The 12,535-nt window shown below is 40.0% G+C and overlaps 1 protein-coding gene across 5 annotated transcripts in view; it reads left to right on the top strand.

Moving 5' to 3' along the window:
- MICAL2 (microtubule associated monooxygenase, calponin and LIM domain containing 2) overlaps positions 1-12,535 on the top strand; it is a 136,607-nt gene that overhangs the window by 16,868 nt on the left and 107,204 nt on the right. For 3 of the 5 annotated variants that reach the window (XM_049819930.1, XM_049819928.1, XM_049819931.1), the window contains exon 2: positions 7,492-7,849. In XM_049819930.1, the coding sequence (XP_049675887.1) occupies positions 7,586-7,849 (264 nt within the window). In that variant the 5' untranslated portion in view covers positions 7,492-7,585. Of the gene's footprint in view, positions 1-137; positions 346-7,491; positions 7,850-12,535 lie in introns of all 5 variants that reach the window. The other 2 variants (XM_049819933.1, XM_049819932.1) reach the window with 1 other exon arrangement.

The following is a 12,535-nucleotide window of genomic DNA, read 5'->3' on the forward strand; positions in this document are numbered from 1 at the left end:
AAAGTTTTACTAGAGGAAATGCTGCTGTCAAATGTGGCTCAATTTTGTTGGTATAGCTTTATCTATACCAGGGGTTTTGCTGACATAGGTAGCTCTGTCAGCTAGCGTGTATACATTTTTTTTCTTGTTCCTCACAGACACAGCTGTGCCATCTAAGTTCTCCCTGTGAGCTGGGGGTGAGGAGTAGAGAGGAGGACACGGGACTGTGAGAGGGAGTGGGATGTCGAAGCTCCCGCTGGCAGCCGGGCAGAGTGGTGCCAGAGCTCCCTCTCCACCATCCCCTGGCATCGTCCGCCCCTGCTCGACACGCCTGGCCCTGCCGCCTCCCTGCTGGATGTGATTTTGGTAATGGTAAATAGGATATTACTTGCTCTCTGAAGCAGTCTGGCCCAATGTCCTAACATCCTATTGAAAGTAGAAAATCTTGCACCGATCAAAACCCAACCAATCCTCTGCTTGTTCTGTGATTAACTTTTATATCTCTGCTGTTCCAGTTTGTGAGCTTGAAATTTTAAGTGTCACTATAGGAAAAGAAAGGCAGGATTTTCAAAGACCTTAAAGTTTGTCCTTTTCATTGTTTTCACTGACAGTATTTTCATAACATCTTTCTAACTTAAATAACAGGTGCCTTTTCTTAAGAGGTACGCTTACTTGCTGGCTGATGTTATCCTTATGGTGTACTTTTTTCCTTTGCTCTTGTGATCCTAACCTAGGAAAACATCAACATAAACTTTCTACTGTTGTTTATGTTGTGTTTCTAATCTACTGCAACAGAGCTGAAAAATGTTTTCTTGTAACCAGTCTAAACAAGAGTCAGGTTTTAATATCTTGTTTATGCATAACATAAACCCCTAGTGACTGTGGTTTAATCATCTACAGTTAGCTTTGAAGATGTAGACTGTATGGAAACCTGGGACCTTGTAATAGACCTTTTAGCACCCCTGTTAGAAATAATAGTTTTTAAATACTCGCTGTAACCTGCATAGAATAGTAATTGGGCTAGAGACATTCTTCCTCAAAACTATTGGACTTAAGAGTTTAGAAGTCTAGAGCTACAATTTCCAGTGGTGTAGGTACAACACTATTACTTAAAAAAAAAAAAAAAAGAAAAAAAGAAAATTTCTTTGTTTTACAACTCATGCCTCTGAAATGCATCAGTGTTTCTGAGTAGTTTAAGTATATGCTGCATTCAGATGCCTGGAAAACTATGTTTTGTCATTCATTTGAAATACTTGTGCTTGTGCTTTGCAAAATGAGCATCTGGGGGTTTTAGCGATGCTCACAGGACAGGACTTCCTGCACAGGCAGCAGAATGGTGCGAACCCTGTGACTGCCGGTTTTCTGTTCTGTGTTGTCTGAAATCTGGGTTGCAAGAGTTGGCCGAATGGCAAAGCTAGTGCAGCGTGCCTTGGGCCCACCCGCGGCTGTGGAAGGGGCAGATGTTTGAGCCTTCATCTCTGGGGTTACACCTGCGGACCCTTGGGCAGCATCCCATGATTTATCCATGCCAACACTGTACGCTTGCTTGAATGGAGACATATACAAGCTGCTGGCTTATGTGGTTCATCTTATTTTACTTGTCAGTGTCTTAGTGTATTCCCACAGCAAAACCGGAAAGCTCAGACCAGTAACGTCAAGAAACAAGCTGGACTATTTTTAAAGCTTCAGCTTTAAAATGTGTGGAATGTGACTTAGTCTGTGGGGCAGATAAAATCCTACAGATAGGTCATTTTATTTTATGCTTCCTGTGAACGTAGCTAAAACATTTACTGTAAAGTGTTAGTGTCCTTGTACATGTGCTTCCAGCTATATTTTATTGTGGGATGATTCCAGATGTAGCAGGTTAAATCGGCACAGCAGCACTTGTTGGAAGGCTTATGTTTGAAATGTCTCATATAACTTCGGCAAAACAAGCCGATAGCATGTACGGTAACCTTGTAAGTTCATAGGCACAGAGTGTCTCGGTAGGAACTGTTTTGAATTCCATACTTGGCCTGAAAAGTTATTTTGCAGGAGTTCTGTGGAAGTCAGCTTTTTATAAAAATACAGAAAAGTAATCTGTCTGTTTATAAAGACAGACTGTTTGTGAGGCTTTGTTCAGAAGCAATTTCTGTTCATTGATGTTTCTGTTAGGATTGTGCATCTTAAGAAATGTGTTTTCTATTTGTCACCAACAGAAAACAAGTATTTTAGGCAAATGTACTTTTGTGGTTTTTAACTAGTTTTATAAGCAAAGCAAGGGAGAGATTCGGTTGTAACCAGAATCACATTTAACATTTTTTTTTTCTTCCTTTTATGTCAGTTCTGGGAAGACATGCAAAGAAACCAAACCACCGAAAAGCTATGTTTCCTCCAGATAGAAATATTTATATTTAAAATGGTCACCATGAAAACAAAGTGCCTAATGTGAGTAGAAACTAAGTTGAAAAACCTAGAAGGTCCTGTAACACAGCCAGTCTCGCTTGAAAATTTCACTTATTGTAATGGTATTGAGATTTTAGACAGTTAGGTCAGGGAAGAGACAGCAGAAATGCTGTAGGTTTTACTCATGATGAGGAAGGGCCAAAGTAAATGATTACTACAGATGCTGCAGAATCCAGTCTTCTGTTTCTATTGGTGTTTCTAACCTTAGGCAAACAATAAATGTATTGTATTCTGCATGCCAAACAAGTCTTAATAAAAGAATTTATTCTCAGTAAACATGGCAGAATTAGGGCCGTATTGAAAATGGAATCAGGATTAGTGGTATTGAAATGTGAGGAATTTAATTCTTTTCCAATCTCCCTGAGGAACATGTTCTCAAACATTAGAAACAGAGCATTAAGGGACTAAGGAAGGACTTAAGTGCTGCAAGTTTGAATTAAAATTAGGGTTGTTCTCTCTCCAGTGGGACAAATAAGCCAAGAAAGTGTTTTGATATTTAATATACTACCTCAACACTGCTGACAAGCAATTCACATGGTACCGCTGTCAAAAAATTTAAGTTATTTTCATTTAATGACTCCTATATGTCAACTTTATTGCTTGCTTTGTTATGCTGAAAGGCTTCATGTGCAGACGTGAACCAGCTCCATACATCCATTGAACTAGTGATAATTAGTGGAATTAGCCTGACAGTGGAGGCATTTTTTCACTATTCTCAAAATCGTCTGCAGTAAGAGAGCTTGTTTCACTGACAGGAAAATCAGCCAAGACTTGGAGGCATTTGCTTTCATATTTATACATCTGTACATGCACCATTGCTTTAATTTCTACTTTCTCTGTGTCCCTTTTGCACTGCTTTACTTTAAGTTGTAATAAGATCTTCACTTTCTCCTTGGGTAGCCATGAGGCATGAACGGCACTTCTCAGCTTTTCTTATCTGACATTCCTGTTTGCTCCCAACTGGAGGCAGAAAGGAGCTTGGACTAACTTATTACAGTAGAAGGGATCATCAAAATGCAGCCCCTCTTCTTCCCAGTGTCTGCGCCTTGTGTCTGGGAGCCCTCCAGAGACTCCTGTAACACCACTGCGTGGAAGGCCAAATTTTTGTATGTGCTTAATACATCATGCGTGGGACCTAAAATGACAGTTCTTGTTAGCGGTGATCTAACCCATGGATGTTTCAGTTCTGACTTAAAAGAACTGGGTGTCCAGACTATTTCCTGCTCCCTAATTCTCCTATGTTCTGTGGCCCAAATTTTTACGGGGCTCTGTACCACTTCAGTAAAGTTTCAAATAAATGTCATTAAATTTTTGGATTGTGCTCCCAGAGGAAGTCCAATGGTCACTTTGAAAAGCATAGTTTGCAGTTTCAGCATCAATACTCACCTTGATGAGGCTTTTGGATCTATATTTCATCCCTAGTGTAATCTATTTGATGAAGGAAGAAAAAGGGTAAATGATAATACTCTAAGAACTCAAGTAGTTCCTCAATTCTGGAGTTTTTTTGTTGTTTGGGTTTTTTGTGTTTGTTTGTTTGTTTTTTTTTCTTTCGCACTGCAGGTAAGCAGTTCATGCATTGTTTCTTAAGTCTTTGAGACAGTTACAGAACAGGAAACTTTAATTATAGTTAAGAATTACTCCATTCAACTTCTTGTCCTTATTGCAGTGTTTCTAGTGAGTTATGTACAATACTGTAGTGAAATATTGGTGACTCCCCAGAAAAAGATGCATGCTTTTCCATGAGCTGCATATACTTAGAGCACCAACTTCTTCTGTTATCTGTCAACAGTGTTCATGCCAAAAAAAAAGAGAAAAAAATGGTGTTTCCAGCAAGCCAGAAACCCCAGTAACCAGAGTCTCCTGTCTCATCCTGCCTTTCTGACCACAAAATGTGGCTTTTTTGGAGAACATGACCTCTGACACAGTGAGGAGAAATGCTTTGCTGGTGAGCAAATGTCTCTGCTGAGATGCCACTCCACAGCTTTTCAGTGTGGGCAAGATGGGAGTGTTTTGGAAGTTCATGAGGAGAAGATTTTGTGCCCAGAAAGAATGGCCTCAGTCCTGCCTTTGCGGTATTGGAGGAGGGAAGTTTTAAGGCTGGGGAAGGTGTCCTGCCTGTCCTTCCCAGCTGCTTTCTTCCCCATGGAAAGGCGGAGGAAGCCCAGGCCTGCTGCGTGTTTTTGTGCGTGTGCGGACGTGCGTGCAACACCTACTGCCACTGGTTTGCAATATGCCAAAAATGTTTTCCTCTCCTTCTCTTTGCCTACAGTGGCTCTTGCTGACAATCTCTTCTGTCTTCTCCTCACCGTTATCAGCCCTGGCGCATGCTGCTTTTCTTCATTGCTTGGTTCAGATATGGCTCTACTCTTTTAGCTTCTCTCTTCCCCCCTTTCCTTGCTGGATGGAAACAGCTGAGGCTATAAAAATCTCCTCTCTGTGAGCAGAAAAGATACGAAATTAAAGAGCTTGTGACCAGACTTACTTATGAATTACGCCAGAGTTAACTTTTAAAGATATTTGTGTTATATGAACATGATAACAGTCTTGTGGTGAGCTAATGAAAACAGTGGAGAGGAAGTATTGTTTTATAGCTATTAAGCCAGTCAGAGTCTTTGGTAGCACTGAGGCAGTAGCGATGTGGGTTTATAGTAATTAAGAAAACCTAATCTGTCTGCCACTCCCTTAGCTGAAATGTCCAAAGTGGAACATTTCACTGACACTTCCCCACTCCCCATGAAACTATTCATAATTATTTTGAGAGAAAAGAAAAATACTTTGGTTTTTCTATTATAAAAAATCTCAGGCAGGTATGGAAGTCGGGTAAAGAAAGTGTTTATCCTTGATTTTAATTCTTTTTTCAATGGGCCTTGAATCCTGGGGTGCCTGTCTATCAAGCTGTTTAAGCCCCATTGTAGCATCTTGCACTGTGCTGTGCTATCTTCAGTTGCCCTGTGTTGCCTTCCCCTTGTAAACAACAGCACTCACCTGTACAGCTTTAGCCCAGACATACATGAGCCTCTCCCCGTGGCATTCCCCTGCCTTCTGCCTTCTCCCTTCCCCTAGGAACTTCTGGATCTATCGGCCAGTTTGGGGCTAACCCCAAAACTGCTGTGTAGCTCTGTGTTCCGAAAGCCGGGGCTGATGTGGGCCCCCCCTCACACCCACGCCGGGGTAGCGAAGGTGGCTGGGCTCCCTCCTGCCAGCATGCAGTTGTTGGAGGGGTTTGCTCGTTAATCACTGAGGACTTGAACCTGGAAAAGTGCTGGATGTGCTGAACTCCTTTTGAGTCAAGGGAAGTTCACTGCACTCAGTTTCTTGAAAAATTATACCTTCTGGAAGTTGGGGCATATAAAATGCTTGTGCTTTTACCTCACAAAGCCACAAAGCTCTTCAGAAAAGGGCATGGAACATACTACATATGAAGTATTCAGAGGGGAAAACAAAAATTTCCTGACTTATTCTTGGCACCAAATATTTAATCATGACATTTGGTCTAAAAAAATTTACAAACTCTCAACATTGCCAATTTATTTTACCCACAAACCAACAACAGACTGATGATGTGCACACAAAGGTTATTTATTTTGAGCGCAGCCAGGGAATATGAGTATTCCAAATGCATCCTTATATCTCCCCATGGGATCTCTTTAATAAGTTGCATAATATTTTTCTGTATTAAGAGGATTGCAAGATAGATATGGTAGGTCTCTTCTTTACTTAAATACACTGGTTATGTTTTCTCTTTTCTTCTTTGAAGGAAATGCAAGCAGAGAATGAATAGTTTGTGAGCAGTATTAAATTAAAAAGCATAACTTCAAAGGCCTTTCTAACAATTTATTCTAAAACTATCAGCCAACAGATGATGTTCCAAGCAAAATAACTAATTATGTAGGAGGTTGGGCAGGCATTGATTTAGTTTTTGGTTTCTTGGACTGGCACATAATTCTTTAATAGCAAGAAAAAGAATATATGGCTTAAATCTCTAGACCTGAGTCCAGGTAGACCCTCTTCTGAGGACAAGTTTATACATAACCTGTAACAATTTTCTTGGAAAATGTGAAAGCCACTTGGATATTTTCTGTGCACCTTGGCTGACTCTGAGATGCTCCCCGTTAGAGATTGAGAGCAAGGTTAAAGAAGGATAAGGGAGTGCCACAATGAAAGTATTTTAGTTCTTTCAAACTTGTGTTAATTTTGAATAGCATTACTTTTACAGAATGTAAGGTTATTATCTAGAATATCAGGCATAGTTTGACAGTGATCATGTTACTAGGAAAAGCCAATGGGGCTTAGTGGGCCAAACATCATTACTTTATATTATCAGCACATGACAAGGTAAGACTCCAAACACGTAACTTTAGCATTTAGCATGTGGAGACATGGAGATAAAATTCCTTTCTATGCACTAGAGCACCAAACCCTTTCTCATTTTGGCAAGAGAGTTAGAAAAAGGGGAGCTCTCTGTGGTTACTTGTTTTCTGTTTCTTCAGTGCTGGTGTAACTTGTAATAATGTTTCTGCCTAGCCTGTTTTGTGCATTTCCTCATGGCAGGTAATTGTGCAAATTCTAAATTGCTCTGGCTAAGCTGCACTTTTGGCCCTAGCTTGTGCAACAGGAAAAAATTCCCTCAAATTGTGTTGACTTTTGATGTCAGGTTTCTAAGAATTCTTAAGACCAAAACATTACCAGAGATGTACTTGCTGTGACATAAATCCTGCTTGGGAAAAGCAGCTGGACATAGGATTTTTCTTCATCTGTTACCTAGCACTTATCACTGAACAGAAATTGAAGAAATCCTCTTGCTCTCAGTGAATCTGGTTGGTTTTGAAGCAGTAGACTTGAGTTTGTAGGGCTTTTTATAAGAGTCTTTGTGAAGTACATGTCATGACAGCACACATACGTTATGTTTGTTTGTTTGTAACACTTGGATGCCACTACTAACTTTTTGTACCTGGTTGTCTGGTCACCATATGCTATGTGTTTGTGTTCATATTGGATATGCAGTTTGTGGGTTTAATGTTCTTAGGCAGAACCTGCTTTAACGTGACCTGTGTTTGTCTTTTCTAGGAATAACATGCTTGGAAGTACTTGGTAGTGTTGATTACCTGTACCCCAGCACGAAAGCTCCAGCTTAATCCTATTCAAACACTTCTCTCAGAATATGGGGGAGAACGATGATGAAAAATACAATCAAGCTGGCCAGATATTTGAAAACTTTGTACAAGCATCAACATGCAAAGGTACCATTCAGGCCTTTAATATACTCACTCGCCAACTTGAATTAGATCCTTTGGACAATAGAAACTTTTACACCAAACTGAAGTCAAGAGTGACCACATGGAAGGCCAAAGCTTTGTGGAACAAGCTTGATAAAAGAGCAAGTCACAAAGAATATAAACGTGGAAAATCTTGTATGAACACTAAGGTAAGTGGAGTTCAGTTTTGGATTTCATAGCTTAGAATCTTTTAAACTTGGTTTTCTGCAGAAGCAAGGTTTCTACCATCACATGCAATGTGTCCATTCATGTAACCCTCCCTTTAATATACTTTTTGAAACCATGGCTGGCATCAACTTATTTAGACAAATTTTCAGGTATTTTTGTTCTGCAGGTTTTGTGGAAACACACAGCATGTAAGAGGGTTCTTAAAAACACTCTGTTTTACAATCTGCCTCAATCATTCCAAAAAAGTTTTCTGCCCTCTTTAGATATCAGTGTCAATCAGGCATGAGGCAGTAGGCTTCATTCATTCCAGGCTCACAAGAACTACTTGCTTTATTAAACAGGGTTTTGCAAGGTGCAAATCATAGCATATTCAGCAGGCTCCTCAGCTTGCTGCTCGGTGCATGCTGTAAGAGACCAGGGCTGGCCGAATGTGTTTCAACAGCAGGTTCTAGGCTGTTCTCTGGAACCTGCTGCTCGGAGGTCTGGGGTTCTGTCTTTGTCACCTAGCATTGGCTCTAGTTATTAAACAGCAGCAAAGGAAAGTCCTGCACTATTTATGGATTTAAATACTTTCCTGTAACTGCTTTTTCACAAGCAGAATGTGGATAATTATGATATGGTCGTTACTGAAGGAGACGGTGTGCTTGGTTGTGGAAAGGGCAGGAAATTATCTTCTCTTCAGCAGAGCATGCAAAACCATATTTTGATAGAGAGAACCACTGAACATTGGTATAAATCTTGTTTACAAAACTGTACAAAATACTCTAGTGCACACCACTTGTTTCATCTAGCTATCACAGAATATTTTTAATAGCTTTGTCTCAAAGCAATTCACTTATTTACTGCTGAGTGATGGCTAAAAGTTGCCCCAAGTAGGGTAAGGTTTAAGAAACTACTTGACTGTATAGAGGTAGAACAGAGAGGAAGGGCACGCTGGAGGGTAACTAGACACCAAACTGTGGAGGAATTTTTAATTAAAACTATCACTGAAGTGTTATTTTTATGGGCTCAGTAGACAAGCAGTGTTGAAAGTCTCTTTCTTCTTGTTTGCATCGTTGCATTGAAACTTCTCAAAAGCACCAAGGAGGACACCATGTTACCTTCAGTACATATAGAGGCCTCTGCTTTCATTCATTCACTTTTAATAGGCCCCCAATGATTATTAACTCTTTCTAAGGTAATAAATGTCCTTACTACAGTTTTTGTTAGAAAATGAAGAGTGCCATTACAGCTATTAGCACTGTTTTCCTGACAGCCTCTGTTTTTCTCCTTTCCTTTTCCCCTTTGTTTCCCTTTTTGACCTGTGCTTCCTTCCTGCCTTTTGTTCTTTTGAAAAGGCCTTGAACATATGTCATTGAGCATCTTTGTGATGAAAGCAGACAGGAAAGGGAAGGAATGAAAAAGCGTCTGATGAGTAACAAATTATAGGAGATATTCCACATGCAGCTCACCTACACATACAGCCCCAGGTCCAAATTTCCATGGTTAGTTTGAGGAAGTATTTGCAACACAAAAAAGCAGTTTTAAGACCCATGTGAAATATAAAAATTAAGCCCTTCTCTCTGAAGTGTGACATTACAAAGCCAAGGCCTGGTTCTGCAAAGTTCTTAAGCAAAGTGATTAACTTTTATATGTGGTGAGAAGACTCATGGAAATTGGTTGGTACATAAAATACAGCCTGTGTAATGCTTTACAAGGTTGCCAAGCAGGAGGCTAATCAACACCTTCTGCAGTGTTGAAAGTATGGTATTACTACTCTTAGAGAGTAAAGATCTATTTGGAGTGGCATGTTATAAGTATATGCAGAAATTAATGGACATATCTATGATGCACATATGATCAAATAGTAAATGAATATAGAATGTCTGTATATGAACAGTGTGTGTATAGATATTCTGTGAAATACTTGTAGATGTTCGTTATGAACCTGGTCTATGCCCAGACCTGTACTTCACTGTGTCATCACTGATTTAACAAGAGAAACATGAATCTTCAGATTGCTGCAAATGAAAGCAGTAACCACAGTCTGTGGGGATATCTACCAAACATTCCTCACACGTGAATCACAGTCTGCTGTGAAAGCCTATCTGTGCAACATGAATGAGAGGAGACATGTTGCGAGAAGACCCGCGGACTCCCAGGTCATTGCAGTGGTGTACTCTGACAGCCCCACTTACAGATAAGGAATTCTCAGAAATGCTGGCAGTCCAACCAAAATGTCAGTGTGGAGAGATTAGGCTGCAATATACATACCACGATTTTCCTTCGGTGCAACTAGTGACTGTCTGTCTTGCATGTTATGCCAGCTACCATTTTTAGTAGTGAAGCAGGCAAGCAGGCTAAGTCCTGACAGTGGTGCCCAGCTCGCACCTTTGTGGAGCTGCCTGGGGACTGGTTGAAGTAGATCAGCCTGGAGTAAAAATCTTTTTTGTTAAAGCAGGATCACAAAATGAGCTAAGTGGATTTTCGCAATTGCAGTTCTGTAAACAGAGCCAAGGTTGCTAGTAGGCATCATTTTAAAAAAATATATGACTTGAAGGCTTTATATGAGGTTGTGGCCATGAGCTCTGTAGCTGAGTCTGCAGCTCACAGTTCTTCTCAGATGTGGCTTTGCAATCTGTCTGGTTTCTTGCAGTCTCCCTAATCTTTGGAGGAGATAAAGGAGATAAAATGCAATAGGGATCTAAACAACTCGGGGTCTTTTTTTTTTTTTTTTTTAAAAAGAACCTGCTGCCTCACCCAAAAACTGTTCACTATTTTGCACAGTATTTGAGCTGAATGCTGTACTTGTTGATTTTTGTTCTTATAAACTCTTCAACCACACTTAAGTTACTCATTACAATATACACAAGTTTTATGCATACATAACATTCCACTCCAACTAAATAACAATAATCCTGTGTCTTAACTGGTCTTGAAGAACATTGCCAAATATGGCCTTCAAAGTTTCTACAATGATATGATTTTAAGCTGCATGAAAAAAAACAGTTGAACAATTTTCAAGAAGTTCAAACCCACTACTATTTCAGAGTTGCCTTACTGTGGACGTTATTTTCTCTTTAATTCTTTGTAGAATAAAAAACCCACCTCAAAATAAAACCAAAGTGCTGTAGAAAGACATGCACAAAATTGGGGTAGAAATGAACTTTTTTTGAAACTGTAGGAATCCACCTGTATGTATGGTTAATCTGTATGAAACATACATTTCCTTCCATCACAAACTTGCAAAATGGGAAAGACTACTGTTCAGAACTGCTGTTTCTGGAGCTGTGGCATTTGCACAGTTCACCAGTATTAGAATCAGAAGCCTGTCCTAAGTAGCCAAAACTTTAGAACTCATACTGTGATTTTTTTTTTTTTGCAAATATGTCTAGAAAAAGAGCACAAATTTATTATCCTGGCAAAGTTTCTTTCTCATTTTTGTCTTTTACTAATCAGTGCAGAGTGGCGTGCTCGGAATCTGTAATGTTTGTTTCATCATGGAACTAAGTACAGCTAGACAATTGAAGAAGATTAAAGGTTTGACATAAGTTGTTCACCATGGTAGCAGTTTGAACAACTCTAAAGTTTTGAACATGCAAAACATAATACAATGATGAACAAGAATTCATTCAGCTAGTTGCAGAGTGTATTGAATAGCCTTTTTAAGACACATGTGTGTGTTCTCTAACCATTTAGTTGAACCTCTCTGTATGGAGTAGAGTCTTGCACATGATTTACTGGCAGTTTACATGCACAAATGATATAAATATGTGCATGCACATATAAATGAGGCTCCCACTGATGTTTGAGATATGTGTGTGTATGTATCAGAGGGTAGGACCTGGCTCATGCTCTGCACCTGAAATTCTGGCTCTCCCATGACTGTAGATTGATGCTTGAGGACAGCAGAGATTGCTGGGCATGAAAACATCCCAGACTTGCTCTGAAGGGAGGTGTTGATTCTCTAACGCATGCAAATGTGGTATCATCTTCCCCCCTCAAACATGTATGCTGTTTTTTCAAAAAACATGCATACACTTAAGGAGAACTAAGGAAACATCATTTAAAGTGCTAATGTGTAATTATCAGTTGCTTTGGTGGACTCTAGCATTTCTCTGTGGATGTATCAAATTTTGGATGATGTGTTGCGCATTGCAGGTGGGGCAGTGACAAATTCCTGGGCACAGCTTTGGTCTCCTAAGCATTGTCTCCATTGTAGACCCCACGGTGGGCACAGTTCCTGCGCAGAGAACTTGTACAGTCTGAGCTGCGGTTTCAAGGCCTAACTGGACATTAGCATAAAACAAGTAAATAAAACTGAGCTAAGGAGTTTTGAGTGCTGTGTATATAAATACATACATGTGTGCATTTGTAGGTATATGTCTATATAGAATCATTAAATTCCTGAAAATCAAAATAAATTATCTTGAACTTGGTCCTTGTTGGCCTGTCTAGTTTTTCTTGTTCCTGGACTTGGCCTTTCAAAGCTTGGTTTGTGATAGGCGAGGTTCCCTTACAAAAACTCCTGTTGGGAACCTTATTCCAAGAGAGCGACTGTGAAATTATTTATGACCATGTTTTCAGGGCTTATGTAAAAACACAGTGGCTCTTTTCAGTAGCATCATGTGCCGTCAGCCTTATCGAGCCTCGGTGGGATTGGCGTGTCTGCTGTAGGGAGGGCTCCA

This window comes from Accipiter gentilis, chromosome 17 (genome assembly GCF_929443795.1).
Source record: "Accipiter gentilis chromosome 17, bAccGen1.1, whole genome shotgun sequence".
NCBI classification, from domain to species: domain Eukaryota; kingdom Metazoa; phylum Chordata; class Aves; order Accipitriformes; family Accipitridae; genus Astur; species Astur gentilis.